The following is a 25,944-nucleotide window of genomic DNA, read 5'->3' as shown; positions in this document are numbered from 1 at the left end:
CAGGGTCCTGCCAGACCAAACACTGCAGCCCTGACCCAGGGAACCCACAGTGAGTTAGCGAGAGCTCGTCCCCTCCCTGGGAAGCTTGGAGAGGGGCAGTGGGCGGTTTGGCTTCTTGGTCCGACGCTGGAGGGGTGCTGACAAACCCTGCCCTTGACCACAGGTTTCCAGAAGCTTTCCCAATTCCCCAGAGCTCGCTGGGTGCATCGCTGCACTGCTGCCCAGCTCCTCTCCTAATCCAAACAATGGAGAAGTCTAATTTTTTATCCTCATTCCACACAGAAATAAGAGCTGTCTCTAACACTCAACAGGACTCTGCGCTGCATTTTAACTGCACGGCTTTATCGCAGCAGCTTCCCCAGTTCCACTCGCAGGGTGCCAGCAAAGCCAGCTGCACAAGGGGACCTACGCCTGAGAGGAAGCAGCACATTGAGTAACCAGAGAACATTTGCATTGCAGGAGCATTGGGTCTCCCTTTAAAAGCTGTGTTTCCATGTTTTCATTCCCCACACCATCGAGATGCAACGTGATTTCCTTAAATATAAGCTGCTGCACTGTTACCATAGCTGCTGCGTAGTAGAGGGTGCACAATTTTACTACATCCGTCTGCTATTTCCCTGGGAAACATCTCTGTTGGCTGCTAATTTCAACCAAAGGCATTGGAAAATATTAAAAATTGACAACTGCAAAGTTACTAGATAAGAATCTTTAAAATTTATTGGACTAACTGTGTTACATTCAATATTTGATGTGTTTCTCCTGGACAAAGAATTGGCATAAATACAAACAAGCCTTTGTGTGCCTTCCCTAAACAAATAAGAGATAAAGTACTAGAGACAAGAGAACATAGTTCACATCTTCATATTTACATTTTGCCTTTACTTTACAACTTAGCGCCAGGAATATTTACAGAAAAATACAATAAGAACAAAAAGATCATGTCTTGGCAACATACAGAAATTCATACAAATTGTATATGATTTGAAGCACATGGTATCCGGCATTCTCATTTCTAATTGCTCCTGCTAAAATCCATGTGGAAAAGGTCTGTGTTTGCCTTCAAAGACATCACTCAATTACACAATCAGTAAATCACATCAGATTTGTCTGTTAGGTTGAAATTTAGTTCTCTTGTCTTTCTGGGCATACAGAACCTCGCAGGAAAGAAAAGCAGTCACCTATGGAGAACCCAGCACGTATAGCCAGTGGAGCAGCGAGGGCCTGCTCTTCCCTACGGCCTCGTGCACACGTTGCTATCCACATAGACACCTTAATTTCCACAGGCGCTGTTCTTCCCATCTCCTGCTTGCTGTAAGGTTGTAATGCCTTTTTTAAAAGTACCTTTAAGAAAAACGCTTTTCTTTAAAACAGAGTCTTTATTAAGGTACTGAAATTTCTGTAATTTCAACACTGCGTTTAACAAGGTGACAATGGTCCCCCCTCTTTCTGCACCGTTTAAAGGATGCCATCATTTAAAGCAGAATTATGAACCCAAAGAGAAAGGTCTTATGAAAAGAGAAAGTCTCAGTTTAGTTATTATGCAACATTTGCAAAACTCAGCTTTTGCAGCACTATGTTACCTGCAGAGCCTAGACTAACATCACGCTATGCACAAAGCAAGTGGTCAATGCTCATCACCTCCAATGAACAGGAACGTAAACCCAAGCCACGCAAGCTGTCAAGTTGAAAACTCAATATAGCAGTTTGTGATGCAAAAAAACCAGTCTGTCTTCTTGACTAACATGTTCTTGCAATCACAACTGAAATAAATCTCATTTGCTCTAACCCTTTGGGGGAAAAAAACTCAAGGCTGTACCCTGGACTAGCTGAAGCCAGAGTTTGGCCACTGACAGGACAAGGATTTCATTCCCAAATTGGTGTTTTACATTTTATCATTAAGTCAGAGACCTCTCCATGCGCAGGGGAAGGAGGGACACTCCTTGCAGACACCTTCCACCGGCACAGGTCTGCCAAGGGTTTGGATGCTGTGACCGGCATCCAAACCAAGTGGGATGGCAAAACATTTCTGTAATCGCAACATTTTTATACTAAACTGCGACTTTCTTGAAGGTTCACCTTTCCAGATAGCAAAAACCAACACTTATGGCCAGTGTGTAACGTGTTACCCAGCTGGTTTGACAAATCAAATTAAGCACGTTATGAATGCCTAGTCCCCCGGCGGGAGGATCAGCAGCAACAGTGTGCGCAAAAGGTACCTTCTTTCAAGACTTCTGAAAAGTTGCATTGCTTTCACGGGTATTACTGCTCAAGTGGGTGCCATACCCATGTTTCAGATGAACAGGGAAACAGACCCAAGACTATTCTTCAGCCAAGCACAGGCCTTGTTAACAACTAAATTCTCAGGCAGTCCATTTGGCTATCTTGGACTTTGCGGAAAATATCCAGGGTTTCCCCAAATGCGCATGTCTTTACGTTACTGACTGTACCCGAATGCCTGAAAGAAGTATCTTTTGCAGCTCATTACTATATAAACCAATGACTTCACATATTAACATACACTTAGCTATGGTATGTGGGTTTTGTTGTTACGTTGTTGAAGATGTGCAGACATTTGATTGCTCAGTATGTTTATTTGTTACACATGCATTGGTCATGCCTTTTAAATCAGTGGACTAGTGTGTTTGGCCATTAATTAGATCCAATAGGTACATACAAAATGTGGGTAAATTTAGTGTCCGTGCATTAAATTGATACTGGCAAGAGTTCGGCAGAGGAATGAAGCTGTCCAGGTTTCCCTTCACAGCTTTGCCAATACACCCAAACACTGCCTTGCAGCTCCTCCTGCCATTTGCAACCTGGGCATCACGCAAGTGCGGGCCAGCCATCGTGCTTACTTCTACAGTAGTTTTCTTTATGTGGTTTCATTTTTCCACTTGTGATTCATCTGGATCAAAATCCAGAGCTCCTGAGTTGAGAGGCTACTGTGCTTGTCCCCTGCAACAAGCACATCACCTTAAACCCCTTTGGTTGACATCCTGAAAGTCCTTTCACATGTATTTTTAGGGGCCTGTGTTTCCATTAACTCTTTGTGAAAAACCACATGAAAAGACAGGAGCAGGGTATGTCCTTGGCAGGTAAGTTGTAATGAAACAATTAAGAGTGTTTCAGATCAGAACTGTTGCAAAAAGTAACTCTGAAATATCAAAATTAAATGCTTGACAGCTATTACTGCAATGCATATTAAAAAGCTAATAAAACCACTTTTGGAATAACATGAGGAGCTCCCCAAATTCTTGCTCACACTCATACTCTTACAGTACCTGCTTACTGGAAGGAAAGGGACACATGCTGCTGCCAGTGATCACAAACCGCATCTACCCGGGAGCACCAGTGATGATTCATTACTGCAACACAAGTTAAGATTGCGCTGGGAGCCTGAGAGCATTCCCAAGGCTGCCAGCGCCCACTGCAGCTTTTATATTCCCAATATTAAATTTGTAGTTGTAAACATCTTTTCCCAGCGCATCCTTCAAGTCCTGAACACGTGAAATCCACAGTCTGAAAATGAAAACTTCTGACCTAGGTGAAAGGGAACCACCGCAGCTGAGCATGAGAAAGCACAGTAGATTCAAAACAATTTTAAATTATAACTCCAAAGGGGCTTTCATGGAATGGCAAGTTAATGGGGAAAAAGAAGAATTCTTGAATTTTCTTTTCGAATTGTTTTAGTCTGTTTAACAGGAGCTTCTGAAAAGTGTTGTAGAAGCTGCGAAAACTGCTTATGCTATAAATATCAGGCAGGAGGCAGTCCCAGAATCTCAGATTTCAATCCAATGGAAGGAAAGCAAGTGATGTTTAGGCTTTTTATGGAAACGGTAAGTAGGTGATAAAGACAATTCAAAATAAATTAAGTAGTTGCATAAAAAAATTAAAAAAACCAAGCTACTAAAATTAAATGTGACATTTTGCAACAGACCTGAAAGTCATAACCTTGTTTTTATATAACCAAGAGCTCTTATCTAGTAACAACTTATGTTGGAAAGTCAGGTAATTTCAGGTGTTTGTTGTCAGCATGACAGAAGTCTCCTATGTAGATGGACTCACTCCCAGCCATGGAGGGAACTGTAAAATACAGCATCTTGGCTATGAATTTTGTGACCTGATGTTCCCAAGCAATTTTCCTCTTCTTGCTTTTGGTACACGAATTGGTTACAAGCAGTGAAGGATCTTCTGTTGAGCTCTGAAGCGGGGCTGAAAATGTCTTTAAAGTTCTGGCAGGGATAGTTAATGCTCTGAAACAGACTCTCCTCAAAGGAGAGATCCTGCTCCCTTCTCCTTTAACACGTGGGTGTAGCAAGATGTCTGAAGGCAGGTTTGTTTGTATTTTGTTTTCCACCCTTATATGCAGAGATGGCTTTGTTTCGATTATTTTCCTCTCACAGAATGAGAAACTTACAGTTCCTAATTAGTCTGGAATAGATGATTGGGTGAAGCGATTATGTTGCTAGCATCCAGGAAGACTGGAATTAAGTAATCTTTTGAGGGTAGGTGAATTAAGTCAATATCCCAGCTGCAATGTTTTGGATTCATTTCTCATTCCTCCCACATGGTATCTGCTGACTTGTGCTAGAATATGATTTCCTGAATTCCAGAGGGCTGAGGAAATTTGTTGTTGTTATTTAACTGATTACTGTAGCCACCAAGCTCTGATCTAATTGTCCTGGAAGGATAATGACCTAGGGGTTGCAGTTCTTGAGCCCAACCTCCTGGAAAAGCGAGGTATAAAATTCTGGCTCCAGCTGCCTGTTCCGGTATTTATTGACAATGTCTGCTATTTTCTGTTTTCGGCGGACATGTGGGGGGTTGTATGAATCACTTTCCAGCCTCTTTCTCCGACAAATATTTATTACCGTCTGCCTCACTAAAAAACCTGAAAAAAGAAACAACATTTGAATCAAGTTTAAACAAATTCAAGCCTGTGCCCCTTTGCTGGCTTCACAGCTAAAGACAATTTTGGTTTCTGTCCCATCTAGATACCCAGGGGAGATACTCAGCACCACCAAGTCAAGAACTTTTCTCAGCGAGTAGTTCATAACAGATAACCATGGTCTCCGGGCCTGTAAGGACATTTTACTGTGAAAAATGAGTAAGAAAGGGACTAAGTCAGTGGTACCCTAAACTGGCTGGAGGAGGAGGAAGATTTCTCTGCTTTGCCAGAGCCAAGCAACTGCCCACAACAGCACCCTCAGGACCAAGAGGGGAAAGAATCCAGGGCAGCTAATACAAGAATCGCAGTACTACAGCCCCTGGCCGTGCAGCACGAGGACATGCAGAGCTCAGGTGGGTTGCACCGGGTAATGCCAGGGGAGCCTTCAGGATGAAAAGAGTACCCGTCAGTACTTTTTTTCCAGTAGGAATTGCAGAGCCTTCCCTTTGGAACAGGGGATGAGGAAAGACTTGACAGGTTGTGGCTGGAAACAGGTTTCTCTTCCCCTCACTGCTTTGCCACTGTTGTTACCTCTCTAACTCCTAACTGCTGTACATGGCAGGGAGGAGAAGGTTGGGAACCAAAGCAGTAACATTTGGTCAAAGCTAGCAGTGGACTTTATTCTATTTTATTCTGAAATGAAATTCATATGCCTCTAATGAAGCAAGTGTCCGTTAACCCCTCTGCTGTTTCACAAGCACTTTCTTACAGGCACAGTGTCTTCCTTATTTAGAGGACTTGATTCCTGACTGCACACAAACCACATCTGCTGAACTTAGAGAAGAGACAAATTTCATTATATTAATAGTCCTGATGCAGCTGAAAAACCAGCCCAACTCTAGGAAAACACACCTGATTCTTTTTCAGTACAAGCCATTGTCATCAGCTGAATTCACAAGTGTTATTTGAAGGGCCAGTCTGGCTTCTATTTCCACATGACTAAATTAAGCATACAAAAAACAGAACCTGAAAGTCACCCCCAACAGACCCCTACAACATTATTTTTATGGCTATGTACAAGTATCCCAATGTTCGTTTATTCACTTTGCTCTGTCTTGTCAATTGCTGTCACTGGAGTGAGATTTCCAGTTACTGACTCTATAGTAGCACCGATACCAACACAGATCCATTAATCCATCCAGGAACACAGGCAAAGGCAGAGAGCACACACAGACCCCCTGTTAACACATGCCTGCATAGTAGGTTAAGTATTTTTATTGAACACATTAGAAAATCCTCAATTGCTGTGGCTTTTAATCACTACCTGGCTTCTAAAACAGAAGGAACAAACACGGCATGCCAGCACAGTCCAAAAATTCAGCAGTACCCTCTGGCAGTCAACTAGCACCAGCACCTTGGCTCTCAATGCTAAACGTTAGGGTAACGTTTCTGATCTCTCTTATCTAAATAACAGGCATTTACCTTTTCCTTCTACCATTACTAGTTCCAACCCTTCACTTCTCTCCTACTACAATCGCAGCAGAGCCCTGCTATGCTGTCAGCTAAGTGCTGACCCACCTGCTCCCTCTGCTGTTCCTGCTACCACTGTTGCAACAAAAAGTGTGTTTTTATTTTGTTCTGCCATGCCCAATACTTTTTCCAATGAAAGATTCCAGCCCATGTATTTTGCAGATATATTATTAAAAAAAATCAAAACATGAATGTTCCTAAAAATCTTTAGCTTACCAAGAGCTCTCCTACTGACTATCATTCCATCCACCAATGGGATAACCATATTGAATTTCCCAGTTGCTCCTTGTAGTTTTATCCTGAATAAGCCAGTGTTTAAAGGATGGATGAAGATCACAGGAACTTCCTTCTCAGGAATGGTAGATCTTAAGGGAAAAACCACAACTGTTAAATCAGTTTTATAGCACTGTTTCAATTAATCAATAGATGAAAAATGACCACTTTCAGTGTTAAAAGATTGTTAAAAAATGTCTTGTGGCTAAACCAGCAGGACTCCTGTGTGCATCCTCTGGACTTTAGAAGGGTTATAGCAACTGTACTGTTTCTATAACCTCCTGTCACCACAGAATTTGAGAGTCCTGCAGACAGGGCTTTAAGCCTCACAACACATATACAGCATTAACCACCTCACAAGGGAGTAAATCAGGAGGGAGGCTAATCACAGACTCAAGATAAAAACTACACATTTTCTGTTCCTTAATTTATGTTTAAACTGCAGTGATATGAAAAGCTCTTTCATATTTTCAACAACAAAAAAAATCCACTGAGGAAACTCATCTGTCTTTAATATGACTGCCTAGAGTTTTCAGGGTTGCCTGTGAAAGCTGAAGAATGCAAATAATCTCAGTCATGACTTCTTCTAAAGTGCAGCCTAAACTGTTGTCCGCAAGAATCAAGAAAAATAATGAAAATAAGAGCAGTCTTACCTTAGGGAAGTGCTACTATTGGCTGTAGTTTCAACACCAGTGCTAGTCTCAGACACCAGATCAGGGAGGGGGAAGTTTTCTGTAAGAAGAGGATGCACTGAATAAAGTTTATCTACCCCAGTTTTTGGGGTTCTTTTTGTTTTTGTAGAAAGAAAGATTATTTATCATCAGTCAAAACCATGCAGTCCTCAAGCATTTATACCAGAGATGTTCTTGCACTGCTAGTGATGCAAAGTCTGTCTTTGTTTTTAAGCTTAAGCATTCATGGAGTGTATAGACACACCTCAGCCATCCTGCATTCAACAGATTAGGTAACACATGTCCCAAACCCTCAATTCCCTCAATCCCAGAGATCAAAGTCTCTAGAGGAACAGTGAAAGCAGGAAGGAGGTGAAGTACTTCAATCACAAAAAGAGCTTTCAAGTTATTATTCAACAGCATCTTCACCTATCCACAAGCAGTCCACCTTAAGAACAGTGCTGGGAATTTCAAGTGATACCACCGCTCAACATCTACAGTTCCCTTGAGGCCCGCTCCAACAAACATGGTATCATTCCTCAAATCCAAGCTCTGTAGATCCTCACCATAACCTACAACTCTGCTGCCATGCACTTGGTAACAAGTGACTGGATAACGAAGGTGCAGGAGGAGGAAGTAAGAACTCGGATCCCTGGAAGGGGATGTGGCACTTCCCATTGCCTTGTTTAGGGGCAGAAACTGAGACAGATGTTGAGAGTCATTCACAGAAGTACAGTTCAGACAGCAGGACAGTGCCAATGCCTCTTCCAGCAGAAAGAGTATAAAGCCCGAAGACACCTTTTGCCAGAGCTAGGATGCTAAGAATACACAAAAGCTGGAGCTAGCAGAGGGAGAGCATGGAGGGCCATGGAAATACTTTGAGATGGAGCAAGAGGGAGGGCAGGCAGTTGGCACAGGGACGATAGCCTAAACTACAAAGTGACAGCTTTTCCACTGTCCAGATTCAAATATGTACCAGAAGCATAAGGCAAGAGCCAAGAACATAAGGAGCATAAGGCAAAGCCTCTGGGCTAGGAGCCACTTTCATGAGCTCCACCCTCCCCCCAAATCCAACTGCCATGCTTACTGAGGCTCACAAACTCATTTCTTCAGCTTCAGGCCCAGAGCTTTGGGAGATTCCTATGGCTGCTAAAAGAAGCAGCCAAGCAGAAACATGCACGTGTGGCACAGTTGCTGTCTCTGCAGTGAGCTGGCTTTCGCTGCCACCCAAGAAAGAAGTGAGTCAGGGACACCAGTCCAGGTATTGAAGCATCTGAGGGACTCTTGGAGCTAAGGGAACACCCTCTGGGCCAATGTCTGGATAAGGAAATGATGCTGCAGAGCTTGATGCCCGCCTCCTGATCCCAGTAAAGCTCTGAGGGATGTGCTGTAGACAAAGTGGTCTTGAGAATTTACACCTATGCTTTACAGGAAGCTTCCTCTTGATTGTTCCCACTCTCTTGGTTGCTTTCCTCTGAGAGGAGCTAAAGGCTTAATTAAGGTCCACCCTTACTGCCAGACTGAGAACCAGGATTAGAAATCAAAGATAGAATAAAGCATCGGTTACTGGCCAGTGTACAGGCTCTGCTGGGCTAAGCCAGTACAGAGAGGCTCTCACGTAGTGCTAAAGCCAGGCCATAGCTTAGAACCAGCACACGAGAAGCTCTTGGGGACAAAGGACTCCTCAAGCCTAGTAGCCAGCTGCCCACCATTGTCCATGCCATGGCTGTAACAGAAAGGGCAACGCTGGGTCTCTCCCAGGTCAGCCAGTACCCAGAGTCAGAGAGGAAACACCAAACTAAAACATTAAGTTGCATGAGGAGCAGGACCCTGCCTGAACAAAAGTGCAGAAAGGAAGCTGGACTGCATAGCATGAAACATGCACCCTGAGCACAGAATAAATGAACCCTCCTGCAAGGGAGAACACAACAGAAAGTTTCAAAGGTACCATCAAACCAAGAAGGATGATGATCCCTTCAGCACAGAAGCAGCAGGTGTCAGAAGTCTTTTTTTTTTTAAAGGAAGAAAAATAGACCCACTCTGAGGAGACAGCAGCTGAGGGGAACTCGAAAACAGGGGTGCACACTTGCCTTGCGTGTTAAGCTCAAGAAGAAGGTGCATGATGGCATTTCACATGTACTGCCAGATCTAAAATAATCTTCAGACCTACATGCCACTGATTCATGTACACCCCATGGACCACCACTCAAATATCAAATAATTGTTTTAGAATCTTAAAAGTGTTGGTTACAGATATTAATAAGGATTTAGCATTTTAGACAGGAATGGAACAGAGTTTTTCCTCTGCTTCCTGCCCTGTGGTTACTTTAGCAAACAATAAAAACTTCTACGCACCTATATCATCATAACGTTCCACCCAGACCACATACACTTTGGTTTCAGGTCCCATTGGTGGAATGGTCCGGCCCTGAGGCACCCTCTTGGATCTGGAAGTAGGACTGAGCTGTTTTGAACACAAGGGAAGAGTAGCATTTGCAAACATCATGAGTCCAGCAACGCATCCAACAAGCATTTCCACAGTTGCTCCTTAGTCTTTCAGATCTCAGACAGGTACAACCTCTGCCAACTATTGAGATGGGGCAGCTGCGGTGGAACGACCCACTAAGAAACAGTAATCTGGGTCTCTGCAATATTTATATTCAACAGAAATTAATATACTCAATCTTAAAAAACTGGTTCTAGTTTTTCTTAGTGTTCTGAAAGATCTTAAATCAGTAACTAAATATACATTTGGAAGTGAATTCTCTACAAGAAATAAGCAGTTGTAAATCCTTTGCTATCTGTTACAGCAGTTCATGGTTTTCTGCTTTGCTACCATACAAAAGCAACTTCACATCTGATACTTCAGAGGCAACTGACACATACTATTTTAAACTGGGTAGGTATGAAAAGTGTTCATGTCTCTCCATCCTAAGTTTCCAAGCATGGATTCGAGTCTGAATTACTTTGTAAATACTGCATAAACTTTTTCCTGCATGCATTTCAAGATTTCAGTGCGCAGGGCATTACTACTTAGCATGTTTAAGTTTTATATTTCATTAATGTAATCTTGCAATCTCCTACTGCAGGTGCAAATTCTGGCAGGACCAAAGCAGATGTTAACGATTAATGGCTAGGAACAAGTAGCTCCAAATGCTAGGAAACCAAATCATATACTATCAAAAAAATGCTGTAGCATTGCCAGCGTACTTCTTGGGGGAGGGAGGGAGCCATTTTTCAATGCACGTTTTGCCTTACCCGCTGGGAAGGATTAAGATTGTCTGTATGATTGGGGAAGAGTTCAAGTGTCAGAGGCTGCTGCTTCAATATTCCTGGCAGCAGATCCATGTTGGAGTCACTTTCTTGGTCAGAGACATTGCTTTCCAGTGAATCAGCTGTAAGCCAGAAGAAGAAGGGTGGGTTGTCTTTTCTTCTGCCAAAAAACCTAAGCTGTCATCATATGTAAGGTTTTGAAACTAAAAAAGCTTGTCAGGTTTTTGAAACTATACATACATAGATTTATGGTCAAGTCAACATAGCACTCAAAAGCAGGAAGAGTATTCAGCAGTTGACAACTGCCAGTTTTTCCAGAAACAGACAGCAATTAAAGCACACTGTGGACTTAGAAGTGCCCCATCCATTTCCTATGGAATACAGTCTCCTCCTCCCTCCGGCTATCATTTCCTCACAGGCCTTTTATTCCAGGGAACTTTTGCACACTGGTTTTAGTGTGCAAACGACGTTGTGAAAGCTGCTGCTCACCTACATACCAGTTGTGCACGTGCTCCTCCATGTGCTGCAGGAGCATGTCATCAAGACAGGAGAGGGAAAAAAAAATGCATCACCAGTTGATGGTGAACCATACATCCAACCTAATGCACCCAGTGTAACAGCAATACTGCTGTGCAAACCTGGACACATACTGAGGCTTAGACTGAGAAAGAGGGGCACAGAACAGGTACCACCTTAGGAAGGAGTTTAAGGATTAGGATGTTGTAATTTAAACATCAGTAGCTTTCTGACAAGGATCTTGCTAGACACACTACTAGTTAGCTTATTTAGGTTCTGCTTCTGAAAAAGCTCTCTAACAAAAAATGTTGTTTTGGTTTTTGTAAACAGCATGTACAAAGTGATCTTACTTAGGGACTCCACTGGTGATGGGACAACAAAAGCTATTTCTGTCAGGGCATCTGCATAATACAGCACCTTCTTCTGCCCATTGAAGATACTTGCCCCAACATCTTCTGAAATAATTAGATCATCTGAAATGGACATAAAAGGAAAGTTTAGTAAAAAAGAAACTGTACTTCTTTATACACTGCCTCAGGAGAAGACCTTCAAATAGAAGGTGCAATCAATGAGAAGAAATCACACATTTTCAAATGAGAAGATTTCACAGTCAAATCTCATGGCTAACAACCATTCTCAGATAAACTTTTTTCTAATCTTGAAGGAAATGGTATTTTGGATTGGGAGATTTATTCTGAACATATTTCCATTGTACTACATACCCTATTTCCCTCAGATTGAGTAGTCTAATAAGCACACCTGCCACAAGAATTCACCTAGTAGCTATTTCTAACCATTCCCGCTAACAGACATCATTCAGTTAGTCATTAAATTTCCAAAGGATTCTAACACTTATAACTTCAGTCTAGTACTATTCTAGAATTCAAGCCAGTTTCTACAGACTCTCCTCTATGTCTTTTCTTCTGCCAAGGAGAGTTAGAAAAAGGCTATCTTCATCAAACCCAATGCAAGAAAGCTCCTCATTCTCAGCCCCCATTTATTCCCATCAACAGTTGGCCAGTACATCAGGCCTTCACAGTACAAAGAGAAAACAATTCCTTGGTGGAGCCATGCTGTAAGTAAATTACACCCCCATTCCCCCTTTTTCCTTCCCCATACCACCTCCAGAAAGACTAGCAAGGACTTTAAGCTGAATTATTTCTCTGATCCAGTTTACAGAAGCATTCCTGGGATAGCTGCCTCAGCAAAACCAATGGAGCAGTGAAATTCAGCACGCTGACAGAGAGGTGGCCAGAGGCACACAGGAGCCTCTGAGCCATGCTTCACCGTCAGGGAAGCATTCCTGCATCTCCAGTCAGTAGCTCTAGGGAACAGCACCACAACCCAAACCCAACTGTTTAAGAAATTCTTTGCTTTTGGGGTGTCCAGGGAAGCAAAACCAAAGCATATGCCTGTGAATTTATTTTACTCACGTCTTACTGGAAGCTATTCTAGAATCATAGAATCATCTAGAGTTGGAAAAGACCTTTAAGACCATTGAGTCCAACCATAAACCTAACACTAAGCCATGTCCCTAAGCACCTCATCCAAACGTCTTTTAAATACCTCCAGGGATGGTGACTCAACCATTTCCCTGGGCAGCCTGTTCCAACGCTTGACAACCCTCTCAGTGAAGAAATATTTCCGAATATCCCATCTAAACCTGCCCTGGAGCAACTTGAGGCTGTTTCCTCTTGTCCTATGGCTTGTTACTTGGGAGAAGAGACCATCACCCACCTCGATACAAGCTCCTTTCAGGGAGTTGTAGAGAGCGATGAGGTCTCCCCTCAGCCTCCTTTTCTCCAGGCTAAACAACCCTAGGTCCCTCAGCCGCTCCCCATCAGCCTTGTGCTCCAGACCCCTCACCAGCTTCCTTGCCCTTCTCTGGACACGCTCTAGCACCTCAGTGTCTCCCTTGGAGTGAGGGGCCCAACACTGAACACAGCATTTGAGGTGCGGCCTCACCAGTGCCAAGTACAGGGGGACAGTTGCTTCCCTACTCCTGCTGGCCACACTATTTCTGATACAAGCCAGGATGCTAGACTCCTGAATGGGTTTTTAAATCAGAGCCATCCACAAAGAGAAAATACATTTAACAAAATAGATAGCTTTAGTCACAGAAAAGAGTGGAGGAGAAAACAAAGCAAATAATCTTCACAAGTTGATCCAAGTCTACTTTAAATATACCATTTCAGTTTTTTAGCCACTGCTTGCTAAAGGTACAACTCCACTCATGGATTTTTCCAACAGCAGAACGAGATTAGAAGTAGCCCTCCCTCCCACCTCTGAATGCTTTTTCTGTTCCTTCTTCCCCCAATATGTTGAATTAATTCAACTATTTGGTGGTCTGATCTAATCCAAATGGCTGAAAAAAAATCCAAGTTAAAAAGCCCACATCAAAACAGGTTACCTCACTAATTTAGGGCACTGCCTTCCACACAGCCGCAAGGGAAGGGAGAGGGCTCTGCCTCTGAGTAAAGCACAATCTGACCCTGTCCTCAAAGGAAAATTAAACCAAGATCTGGCCATTTCGTAACCTCTCCTGACTTGTTCAGAGAAAGCCATACCTCCGTTCTCTTAACCTCTCCCCAACATTTCAAGCCTTCTATCATTTGTAGTTTTAATCTACAAATGAATACAGAAGCCTTTAGTTGGCCAGTTACAGGTGAAGAACATTTCTAAGGCACAGCGAAGGGAAAGCAGAGCCAGAGCACTGCTTAAGCAACTGCAGCAGTAGTGGTGTCGCACCTGATGCAAATGCCAGATCAAAGATGCTGAACAAGCTGGACCAGCCTGTTCAATGCTGTGTGTGGCCCACAGCAAAAGGCTGAGGCTCTGAAGATCACTAAGAAAAGGCCTGGCCCTTGGAGTAGTGACCACGAACCACACTGAAACCAACCCGGACACTGTCAGAATCCCAGGTACTCCAATTAAATTGTTCAAGGCAGAAACTAAGCCAAACTCCAGTTCACCACCCTGGGATAGCAATTCACTACCCTGAGGATCATTTTGGTTGACAGAATGGGGAGAGGGTGGTATATGACAAGCCCAGAGGAGGAGTTGCTCTAGTGGAAAAAAGCAGAGTAAATTAAGCAGGACATAAGAGCTGTGTGGGCTCCAACCACCGTGACCTACAAACAGCAGTTCATTTTCATTACTTCCTACCAAGCATGATTACAAGGCTAACTTATTAGTCAACATCTCATTTTAATCTACTCACAGAACACTAAAAATTGCACAGTATTTCAAGTCTATTTGCCAATATGCAGCACAATCTGTATCCGATTTCACCTGAATGCTGGTTTTGGATAATATATTAAAGACTCATCAAGTCTGCTAAAAATATAGCACGGAGGTATTTCTTGCTGAGGCTACTTCCTCCCAACAACATATAGACATTAGTTTTGCTCACTTTGACTTGAAGCTTAATTTAATATTTACACATTCCTTTCTAGTAAACATCAGCATTTATCTGAAAAAAAAAAAAAAAAAAAAAAAACCGCAAGTGCTCAGATAGGTATCCAGGAACGAGAAATTTTAAATTAATTGTCTCCTAAAGGAGCCTAAACATTTTAATTTAATATTACACCATTTACTGTGTCTCACCTTGTTCAGGTCCCTCTTCATCACTGCAGCTATTGATTGACCAGCTTGTTGAGACATGGCCAGTCCACCCAGGGTGCTTCCCCACGTCAACAGACCAGCCAAGAGACAGCAAGAACTCCAGGAAGTGCGGCTGAACAATTCTGGAAGACTCCATGTTCTTCAGGATCTGAAACAACCAGCAGCACTGTGGTAGGTACAGGAGACTCCAGGAAGCAGCTCTCTTCCTCCCCACTTTTTTAATTAAAATTGTGTCACCAACGTGGTTTTGCCCAAATATAGCTATTCAGCAAGCCTGGAACCCCAGGCTTTCTATGCGGACGCTATTCCCTGTTGCCCAGCATCCTCCCATCCTGCCTGGCAACGTCCTACTTGATCAACTTGTCTTTCTGCCATCATTGCCAAAGCCTGTAACATAGTTAATCAAACTGCGGGAAAGGGCAATTTTGGTTTTATCCACTCATCAGGGATAAACCACAGAACTGTTCAGTGTAGAATCTGCATTAGCACCAAATGTAACATGAGAATTTTCTGGGCAATTTTCACTACTAAACTGAGGTGAAATTTTAGGAGAAAGGTATTTTATCACTACTTACTTGTACATGACAAACAGTGATTTAGAAGTCAGGCCTCAATGCACATTACATTATGAACCAGATTTTACAAAACAATTTTCAGCAGGACTGAGCATGCACTTTAATCAAACATCACACTGCACTGTTCACTTTAAACCTTAATCCTACTTCTTATAAAGATCTGGGATGTTTCCACATCCAGAGCCAATTTTTATCCCACTGTGACCAAGCGAAAGGTGAGACCTTCACCAAACGGCACGCAAGGAGACACGGATGATTTGTGATTTGGTCTACCAGAACCACTAGGATTTGCGCACCAGACAATGCTGTGCAACGCATCCATCCTCTCTGGGCCATGTGAGAATTTGTTTTGTCGCAGGAGCGTCTTTGATTTTGGTTTGTGCAGGGGCATTACACTGGGATGCAGGCTCCAGCGGAGCAGAAACCACAGGGGCAGAGATAGGCACTGGAGGGAAAGCTTCCAGACAGGAGGCTCCTCATATCCACATGGTCCTGGCACCCCATCCTAATGCCTCGTACAATATTCAGCGGTGACTAGACACACTGCATTGAAATATTACTATTATTCTCATTATTGAGTGCACTGAAGTCATAGCTATGCTTCAGAATGAATCGAGATAAGTGCAGTTTAGAAGACAATTTCAGAAAACAGGCAAGCTCAGGCTTTACACAACTATATGGTTTTATATCTGAGCCCATTCAAATAAAGAATTTACAGTAAAGCAAGGACAAGGGGATATTTTCAAAGGACATCTAATTATGTGAAGTATAATGATGTAAAAAGTATGCGGGCAGTTTCATTATCCTGTATAAATATGTATAAATGCTATGAGACCTGTCTCAACTGTAAAAGCCTACCACCACAGAAAAATATTTGGGCCCAATGCAATAACCAGCAGGCTAGATGCCTCTATTCTGGGCTGTGCAGCATCAGATAAAACATAGCTGACACCACTCCTTGTGAAAGGACAGTGGATCACCTCTCAGAACAGAATGAGGTCCTGAGCTGAAGTGGCACGAACTCACACACACAGAGATAGCTGAGTAGGACCAGGCAGCCAGCCCTGCTCAAAGCAGAAACCGTGTCACAACTTGGCTTTGATCTCCTCCTCTCTTGATCATTAATATTGAAAACGAAACACGACAGAAATAAGTCACAGGTCTTTTCAAAGATGGGAGCAGTATCAGTATCTCACTCAGCTCAGGTCCATAGAGACAAGTATGTTATTAACTTGACTGCCACTGCGACTTTGCACAACCTGAAAGGCTTAGGAATCACAGCAAGATGCCCGGGGATCTCGAAGCAGGAGTGGCATCTTTATACTGTGTCTAAATGTCCAGAATCTCCCGAATACAAGATTTTCTTAAATCTACATGGCAAAACCCAGGCTAATTGGGTTTCTAAAGGCCAGCAAGTTCTGCAGGACTAAGTAATCTCATCTGTCTAAATCCATAAGAGCATACAAGCATCAGATGGGAAAAAAAAAAAGCAGTCTGCTAGCTCAGCAAGAGCACATTTCAGCTGGAAGGCAAACCTTGTATATCTTGTTTCATAGCTGACTTTGGAGATGGAAAGACTGTGTACTGGCTACTCTGAACTTCAACTGGAAAACTCACAAACAGCATGATCCTGGTTTCAAGAATTAGTGTATTCCACGCAGAAGCAGAAGGTGCTACAGTGTTTTGTCAACTGTACGTTCACAGTAACACAAGGAGATGGAACAATAATTTATTATGGAAGCTATGCTTCTACTCTTTACTATGAGAATTATGAATGGAATGAGGAGAAGGTACTATAGAAACAACCTTTTCTAACAAGCCCATAAGCCATCTTAGTAAGTTTCTAGGTCACCGTCTAAAGAAGTCGCAATTTTGATTTGCACAAATTAACCTGATTAACCTTATCACATTTGAATGTAAATAGTATAATGTAAAGACTTACAAAGCAATAATACTTTCTTACTTGCAGAAAGTTTTTCATTCCTTTAATGTGTGTTAACATTAGAATCAAACCAAACTACCTGGACATTGCACATTGCTGGAACAAACTGCAAGCTGACCCAACAAATCTGAAATACATTTCTGATATGAATCTTTGAACTCTACAAATAAGGACAATAAGGACAGAACAGATAACAAAAATACTATTAATAGTTTATATATATATATATAAAAAAATATATAAAAAGATGTTACAACAATCCTAAATGTGGGTAACGTACTTCAACCTACAGATGAAGAGTATGCAGTGACTTGTTATAGCTCACACCGTAAATAAACACAAAGCCCAGAACCCCCGGTTCTGATACTCCACTGTAGTCATTAGCAGTGATACTTTATTCACTTGAGAATTATTAGAAACAAGACAATATAGGCTAGTTGGCACCCTACACTTTCGCTTACCTCCTGGCTTGTTTTCTGGCCTGCCTTCATGTAGAAAATGAAAACAGTATCAAAAGGACGACATGGTAGTAAATCCAAGTAGCCAAGGTCATCAAAAAACCCAGGAAGAGCAGAGTCAAGTGCAATCAGGTGAGGAGGTAGACGACTGTTAGCAGGTTCCTATCCAATAGACAGAGTTCAACAGCTTAAAAAAAAAATCTTTCCTAACTGAAGAGGTCTTTATGGCTTCCATAATAATCCGTTAAAATATAAAAAGACAATTTCCCTTTTCTCCTAAGAGCAAAACCATACACAAATTTCTGATGCCATATAATCCTGTTACTGTAAATGAGTAACAGCAAGCATAACAGTTTGACAGTTTGTTGCATTCTCCTCATTAAATAAAAACGGTATTTTGCCAGCAATATAACGGACATAACATTTTTCTCAAAAAGAGTGCTAGCTACCACAACAAAAGCAGCAGATACTTTCAAAATATCACAACTATACACTCACATGTGTAGTTTCACATTATATACCAATAATGTGTAAAATACTAAGCACTTTTAGACATAATTTTTGCAAAAGCTCCATTGTCTACTTTTGTTGACGGTTTTCTGGAAGGAAATGCAACAAATAAAAGGGAGAATCCACAGGTAAAAGGCAGAATTTCAAATTAAGAATACATATCATCTCTATAAACTGTTGCTATTTTAACTTTAAAAAGAAAGCTCTACAACCTATATGTACTCCCAAAAGTGTTTATATATGATCAAACCACTTCAGCACAATCATCTCTAGAGCAGAACTTCTAAGGCAGTCATATTTCAGAACCTCTTAAAAGTACCACCCCAAAACCGAATTCAAGCTGAGGGAATGATTTCAAGTGTGAACACATGAATGTGATAGCTTATGTACCCACTGCAAAAATAAAAGATACAGCCACCTATTCTGAGCATGTTCAACTTGAGGCATGGCCTTTCACAACCCTGCTCTCAATCCTGGAAGACCGGAATCCATCACTTTATTTGATTAGACTACAGCTTAACAGTAGTTGGAATTACACAGAAGATCTTCCACTAACAAAACTTAGTTTTCTTCTTTTGCCAAGCCACACCATATGGGTACTGAGGGCATTTGCACAACGCTAAGAAGTATCAGGTCACCTTCAATGCCTCTAGTGAGAGAAACCCGAAGTGAGAGAGGAACAGGCGCGCTGTCTGGAACTCCTGTGCCGGTGGTGGGGGCTTACACTCCGTGATCGGATCAGGAAAGCTCTTCTTCCGCCACTCCTCTTCACTTTTCTGATCTATGGAAGTCTCAAAAATAATCTGCTGGGCCATGCCATTTCTCAGCTTCTCGTGTCGCTCTTCAAGCTAAAAAACATTGCGTGAAATGCTGATTCCACCATGATCACCGAGATCCACTAAGAAAACAGCTCCATCATTTAGGAAAGCTGTAAGTCACAGATACAGCTGCAGCTGCAACTCCACCACCAGGATGTTTACTAAAGCACTATCAACAAGACCTTGCAATGTTACAAAGTGAATGTCTAAAAACCCTGTTTGCAAGGGAGAGCTGTTACAAATTGATGTATCCAGTGTCAGCTACAGCTTTTCCCTTTTAAGTGAACAGAAACTACAACACATTTGGCACTGTTAAACTTCAAAATATTTTGGAGACGCACACCCCCCTCCTCCCCCAGGAGGTCTCAAAAAAGCCCCTTCCATTTCCCCAGAAGCAGCAATAAAATGCAAGTCATTGCTTCCTAGCAATACCAGGATATTAGGATCTGTACTAAAACATGTTGAGCAGTGCCTCCCAAAAAAACCTACATCCACAGCATTGTCATCTTCCTGGAGAAATGCAGATTTCATTAGTTTGCAGAGGTTATTATTCCATTAATATGAAATTAGTCGAGCATAAAGAGTAAAACTATTTACAGTAAGACATTAGTGTATGATTTGTGAACAGACAAAAAACCCATGAACAAAATTAAGTCAGAGACTAAGAGTTACTTACTTCCTCATTCACAATTTCATGTAAATCAGGAATGCTCAAATCAGCTTTCACAAATGGGATCTTGTCCACTTCTTCAGGAAAAGGGCGGTGCTTCACACTGTACTTCAGTCCAACATCATTTTTAGGAGCTGGTCGAGGCTCTGGTACAAAAGTCTGACAAAACAGGGGAAAAGTTTTTACATTCAAGGCATCGTACCACTAGACAATACTTTATGTTAATAGATGGAAAATGTTCTCCCCCCCCCCCCCCCCAAGTACACAAATCCATTAGTGAGAGGTACATTAAAAAAACATTCAGTAAGTATTTTAAGCTAATAGACTTGTACTAAAAATGTGGCTGTAAATTTTAAAAGACACACAGTTCTGCCCATTTTGGTGGCTGCACTCCTGGAACCTATGAACCCTGCTTACCATCTAAGCAGTTGCACATCCCAATAAAAGTGGCAAGCTTACATGGCAACATCATCTTTTCAGCCCATTCTAACTATGTTGAGCAAAAGCTACCAACTGTTTGCGAAGCTTCCATTTTAACCCTGCTGACTATGATGATTGCAATAAGTCAACCTGAGAAGTCCTGGAAGAGAACAGCAGCAATGCTGTGGGTCAGGAGTGAGATGCACTGCTAGATTATCAAAAGGGCTTGCATCATGTATCATAATACAATTTTGACACTGTTACTACTTTATGTTCTAAACTGTTAGTATGTAATTCAAAACCTGAAGTTACCAATGAGAGCAACAAAAGGCCTAGGCGTAGCTTTGCAGGTACATAAGATCCAAGCAAGACCTTTAATTGTATCTTGAGTGCTGCTTTATAAATTTATTTACTACCAGTTATGCTTCAAAAGGGCAAAACATTAAAGTTACAGAATGCCTTTAAGTTCCCTTAAAACCGGTAAGGAGGTAAGCAGCCAGGACATGACTTCTCCTTTGGTGGGGAGGTAGCACACTTGGACTGACACTACTTAGCAGAGTAGCTCAGCTTCAGTGACAGCACAGCTCCAAGGGCATCATGCGGAGGGTCTCCCCAAAGGCTGCTTTGCAGAGACCAGATTCATCTAAATGTGAACAGGACAGCTGAGATGGACAGGCCCGCATTTCAGCTACATTATTATTTCCTTTATTTTATTGAGGGACATGTGAAGAGTTTGAAGATTTGGTGTTCACAGACAGAAAATTTAATAACTGAAGGACATGCTCCACTAGACAACTACAGTAAGAGATTTCACTGTAAAATGAGATTGGGGTATTTCTCTTCCACTACTCCTCTCCAGAGCAGTTCCTGAGTTCATCTAGATAATTTTTTTTTCCCCACAGCAGGTTTACAGCCATCTTTGCAACATTGGGCTTTGTAGCTTGCATAGCTGTTTTCTCTGCAGCATCTCATTCTACACCGCCAGACTTTGTTCCCTCTGCTGCAAGGGCTTTGCCTGACATCCTAAAATCAGAACCAACACTCATGCCTACACACTAAATACACTGTCTATTGCCCCATCACCTCACAGGATGCTTTCAGAAAAAAAGAAGGAGAATGCCCCCTCCCCTTAAACAAGTCTAGAAGGCAACAGCACTTTCACAGCCTGTATTTAATGTTAATGACAAGTCATAAAGAGTCACCAGAGATGTGTCACATTACCTACAGCTAAAGGCCCCGTGGCTCAGCCTTAATGTATAATCACCAGCTCTGTGGGGCTGTCTCACATTAGTGGAATTTCTGCTGAACATCTCTAAGTTAAAGATTTCTTTATGGGCTTTGACAGAGACCTTTTGATTCGCTTTAGCTCCTCTTGGTAAAAGACAGAGTTGCTGGGCCCATGCAAATCTTCCAGATGTCCCACGGATCAAAACCGTGACAGAGGGGAAAGAGTCATCTGCAAAGCACATGGGTTAAGAGAATAATACATCATCATAAATTGCAAACCGTTCACTGTGCAACAATTTAACCAGAAACAAACACAGGCATGATGACAGAGGTTTTGTTTTCAGAGTTAACTCCTCCCTGACCCTGAAGACAATTCCTGGTGAGGAGCAAGCAATCCCCCTCTCTGCAGCAGGGAAGTGCTAGTCTACTTTGTGCTCCGTTCAGTAGTTGCCAGCTCAGTTTCATCGCTAAAAGTAACTTTCATCCAAATTCATGCAGATCACTGTTTCTCTCCAAATTACCTCCAGGAAATGAAAAAAGATTGTCCAGCCACTGCCTGTTTAAGTAAGACAAATAACCATATGGAGACACAGTTTCCATGATACTTCCATGACCTTCTGTAAAGGTTCCACACAAATAGCAGCAATAAGAACAGTAGAAGGACAAGAGATAATGGTCAAACTAAGACAGGGGAAGATTCTGACTTCATATTGTGGAAAATTTCTCGCCACAAGGAATAGGGACACAGAGAAGTCATCCTCATAGGTTTTCAAGACCTACTTGGACACAGTCAGGTTGCATTGTCCTGGTCTGAATTCGGTATTGACCTTGCTTAGAGCAGGAGGTTAGACTGCAGATTCCTGAGGTGCTTTTCAACGTGCACAAAGATGGTTTTAACATTGCAGGGATTTCAGTCTTCCTTCGAGACTTAAAAGGCCACTGATATTAGCCACCTTAGAAGAGAGATCATCATACCTCTACAGCTTTTCTTTTTAAAATTATTTATATTTATCTTTTGTGCACGTAAACCACAAATTGACACCATCAGGTAACTAGCAGATATACATTCCTTCCCCAGTATTTCATAGGAAGTACAGGGTGCAGCATAGCTACATAAGCACACATAGACAAACCAAACCAGCTCCCCACAGTCATCCACTTCAGTGATCTGCCTCAAAAGTGACCTGACATACTTGTGCATTACTCCAATTAATCTTGTAATTCAAAAGGGATTTGTAAGCAAGTTACACACAGCAAGAAAAGATAATCTAATTTGAGATTCCAATATCTTTACAGGATTCCTCAGTAATGCATTTAGCAGAGGCAGAGTAAGGATGAGAATTGCTCAGCCATTCTAGCGTGCTCTAATCCATTCTAGTCAGGAACATGCTTGCTCAAACACAGACTGTGGGTAGACATGTGGCAATGGCTCCCAGCATCAGCACTTTCTGCAAGATTTATTTAGTGATTCTCAACGAGGTTGGAGCACTCTGGACCACAACTCAAAATAACAACTTCGCTTAGCCAGTTCATGAAGTTCAAAACTAGCATCTAGACTCCATCTTGTCCACAGAGAAGGAAAATATATCTGTGGCAGATCAGCAGATCTAACATATGTTAGTCTTAAACTGGGGTAGCATATAAGAGAATTTTCATCTATTCTAGGTAATGCCATGATACATAAAGACTTACAGGGGGAGCAGTTATTCAGTTCAAAGCACCATGTAATTTAATACCAGATTTTTTTTAATTCTTGCTGCTCAAAGCATATGAGGCTGACACAAGCTAGATTCAGCTGTGAAAGCCAATACCTTGTGATAGATCTCCTTTACAGTAGGTGTCACTGATAGAACAGGATGGTACATGGGAAAGTTATAATAGCTCCTAAGCAACTAAAACCATTTGAACTGAAAGTACCCACAGAAACATTTAGTAACAGGAGACCTAATGCAAGCAAAAGCAACTGTGCAAGCATAAAGGTGTCACATAATCATTTGTTGAGCACTTACCCCCATCAAGCCTCCTATACTCTTTATATTTTCATTCTTTTATAAACAAAGATGTTTTCAAAATATAATGCTATTGCTTTTGTCCCTCAGCAATAATTTAGATGGCAGTCAGCTGCAAGTATCTGATCTAACTGGGTGAAGGACAGAGACAACTGCACAAACAATTTGGATGGGCTTGTGCATGTTTGACTACCAGTGGCATTAAAGTTATTCCCACCACTTCATCCCAGAACACTCCGCTCAATCGCACCCCTACAGAACAGGTAAGCCCCTGAAATGCGAGAGACACACTTGATGAAGTGCCTTTTTTTGCAGCTCCATATAGAGAGTTTTAACCAGAGGAAGAAGGAAATGGGAAGTATGAACTTACTCTGTTCATTCCCTAGAGGCTGCTCCAACATCGCCAGGATGACACTATTATCCAAAACAAAGTAACGGAAACTATGCTTGTTTATGGTAGGTAGACGAGAATATTTAATTAATGTGGTTTCATTCACCAAGCTACAAGGAGAAGCAGGGCCACTGGGAGAAGGAAATGCTCCAAGTAACTGCATAATACTGCAAGTGAGAAAAAAAGTTAAGAGTTATGACAGATTAAGACGATGAACTGTTCCAGCCAAGCACAGACCTTCATTCGTATTCTTCATTTGTATCTTGACATAGCGGTTACCCTATCAGGGCAAGCCTGCCCTCTTCCATCAGCTTGTTTTAAAACAGAACTAGCAACTTCAGCAAAACATACATGAAAACTTATGAAGAAGGGTACTCTGCCTAGAGAATGAGTTTCTTGGGTTATAAAGATACTAAGATAAGCTTTAAAGCACAAAAATCTGTACCCTTCCACAGCTTTTTAAGTGTTCATTCTTATAAGAAGATTATGGATGATTAGAGACAATCGTCCATACTGTAGCCCACTCTTATATCAAAAAGCAAGGCAGACATAGTAGATGCACTAGTTATGATTGTCTTCACTTTCTTCAAGTACAGATTACATTAAGTTAAAGCCCTTTAAGAAAGACTCAGGATCACACAAGCATGACTACCATAGATGGTAACCTTCCCTGGGAGAAGGCCTCCAGGCGTGGTCCAATGCTGCCTACCTCCTTGGAGCCCTGGCCTTGGGAGGCTCCTAGAAGTACCGATTTAAATAATCTGAAGTTGTACAGGATCTACCTAATACTATTAGAAATGGAAAATTTCTACGGCAGGAACCAATAATGAGAGTTGTTGACTGCCAGACTGAAGATCATATGATCTAACTCAGGACTTTACTCTTAACACCACCTCCCAGACCAAAAGTCAGTTTATTGAAGCCCTCCCCACACACTTTTCCACTTTCATCTGAGAACAGATAGTTTCATCTCTCTAAATGAAGACACACACTTTCAGGCAACAATAAAGGTTTGCCCACAAGTTCCAATGAGTAGTTTTTACCTTAGAAATTACATAGTTGTTTTTATAAACTTTACTGTTAGTAACAATTTTATTGCAAAGCAGAGCAAAAAAGAAAGCAGCTATTGCCTTTTGCAAAACATATTTATCCTACCCATCCTCAATCTGTCCTGTCTACTATCATGCTGTTCATCCAGTAGAACAGTGCTTTTCAACTTATCTGGAACGAATCTAAATTTTCCTCTCTGTGCTTCCCCTCCCCAACCTACACATTATCTGTTACTGCATTTCCAGCAGAACCTCTCAAATATATTAAGCAAGCCCAAGGCTGTGGGCAGAATGACATCCCATCCTGCACCAGCTTACATCTGCTGCATGTGCCATTCCCTGCTTCATTACACGAGACAGTGTCTATCAGTTTCCCAATGAGTGTGGGGATGGCATATCTTGTCAGGCTGAGGATAAAGATAAGGGGGAATGGAAAGACAGAATCAAGTGGGAGATAGAGGGAACTGCTGTCTGCAGAGAGGACTGGCTGAGAACAGAATACCAGGGGCTGCAGGAGGGCTTGGGTTCTGCTCTCAAGGAAGATAACAGGCAGGAGGGGAAGATCCCAGCAATCACAGGGATCTTTTTTCTGTGGAACACCTGTAACGGGAGAGGGAAAGACAGCTACGGCAGAGCACAGGACAACCTTGCCCAAATGGCAAAACAGAGGGAGCTTCTGGCTGACTTTTCAAATGCTCTTGCTACATCACAGAGATCTCACCAGCTGGGAACTCCTAATTTAAAACACTCTCAGACAAGGCAATGCTAAACAGTAAGCATGCTCTGACAAATTACATACCACGTTAGCGTAGCTTCAGCAGCATCCTTCACTCTCATGGATGCGGGGTTTGGCTCCTTGTCTCCTTTGTACTTGACCTCTTGTTCACTGTTTTTGGATTTACTTCCCGAAATGCCCAGCTCCACAATCTCCAGTACCTCTTTTAAACAATCCTAAAACACAAGAGGAACCACCTTAAAGCAGCAGCACTCTGATAAATGTCTCCAAGACCTCAGTGAAACAGTGATATACCATCAATTAAAATAAAGTACTGCTGGTAGTACGAGCTCAGAAATAAAGGCAGAAGGTTATTCTAAAAGAC

At 42.0% G+C, this 25,944-nt stretch overlaps 1 protein-coding gene across 4 annotated transcripts in view; it reads right to left on the bottom strand.

The window, feature by feature from the left end:
• Positions 1 to 695: 695 nt before the first annotated feature.
• Positions 696 to 25,944, bottom strand: part of RALGAPB (Ral GTPase activating protein non-catalytic subunit beta) — a 67,350-nt gene continuing 42,101 nt past the window's right edge. For all 4 annotated transcript variants that reach the window (XM_075517560.1, XM_075517563.1, XM_075517561.1 and 1 more), the window contains 13 exons: positions 25,644 to 25,795; positions 23,775 to 23,962; positions 21,518 to 21,624; positions 19,755 to 19,907; positions 18,899 to 19,108; positions 17,754 to 17,912; positions 14,758 to 14,923; positions 11,502 to 11,624; positions 10,621 to 10,757; positions 9,718 to 9,826; positions 7,345 to 7,423; positions 6,635 to 6,783; positions 696 to 4,891 (listed from right to left, as the gene is read on the bottom strand). In XM_075517560.1, the coding sequence (XP_075373675.1) occupies positions 4,698 to 4,891; positions 6,635 to 6,783; positions 7,345 to 7,423; positions 9,718 to 9,826; positions 10,621 to 10,757; positions 11,502 to 11,624; positions 14,758 to 14,923; positions 17,754 to 17,912; positions 18,899 to 19,108; positions 19,755 to 19,907; positions 21,518 to 21,624; positions 23,775 to 23,962; positions 25,644 to 25,795 (1,926 nt within the window). In that variant the 3' untranslated portion in view covers positions 696 to 4,697. The remainder of the gene's footprint in view (positions 4,892 to 6,634; positions 6,784 to 7,344; positions 7,424 to 9,717; positions 9,827 to 10,620; positions 10,758 to 11,501; positions 11,625 to 14,757; positions 14,924 to 17,753; positions 17,913 to 18,898; positions 19,109 to 19,754; positions 19,908 to 21,517; positions 21,625 to 23,774; positions 23,963 to 25,643; positions 25,796 to 25,944) is intronic.

The sequence above is a fragment of the Mycteria americana genome, chromosome 14 (assembly GCF_035582795.1).
Source record: "Mycteria americana isolate JAX WOST 10 ecotype Jacksonville Zoo and Gardens chromosome 14, USCA_MyAme_1.0, whole genome shotgun sequence".
NCBI lineage: Eukaryota > Metazoa > Chordata > Aves > Ciconiiformes > Ciconiidae > Mycteria > Mycteria americana.
The sequence above is the reverse complement of the archived record's forward strand: the minus strand, read 5'-3'. Positions and strand labels throughout refer to the sequence as shown.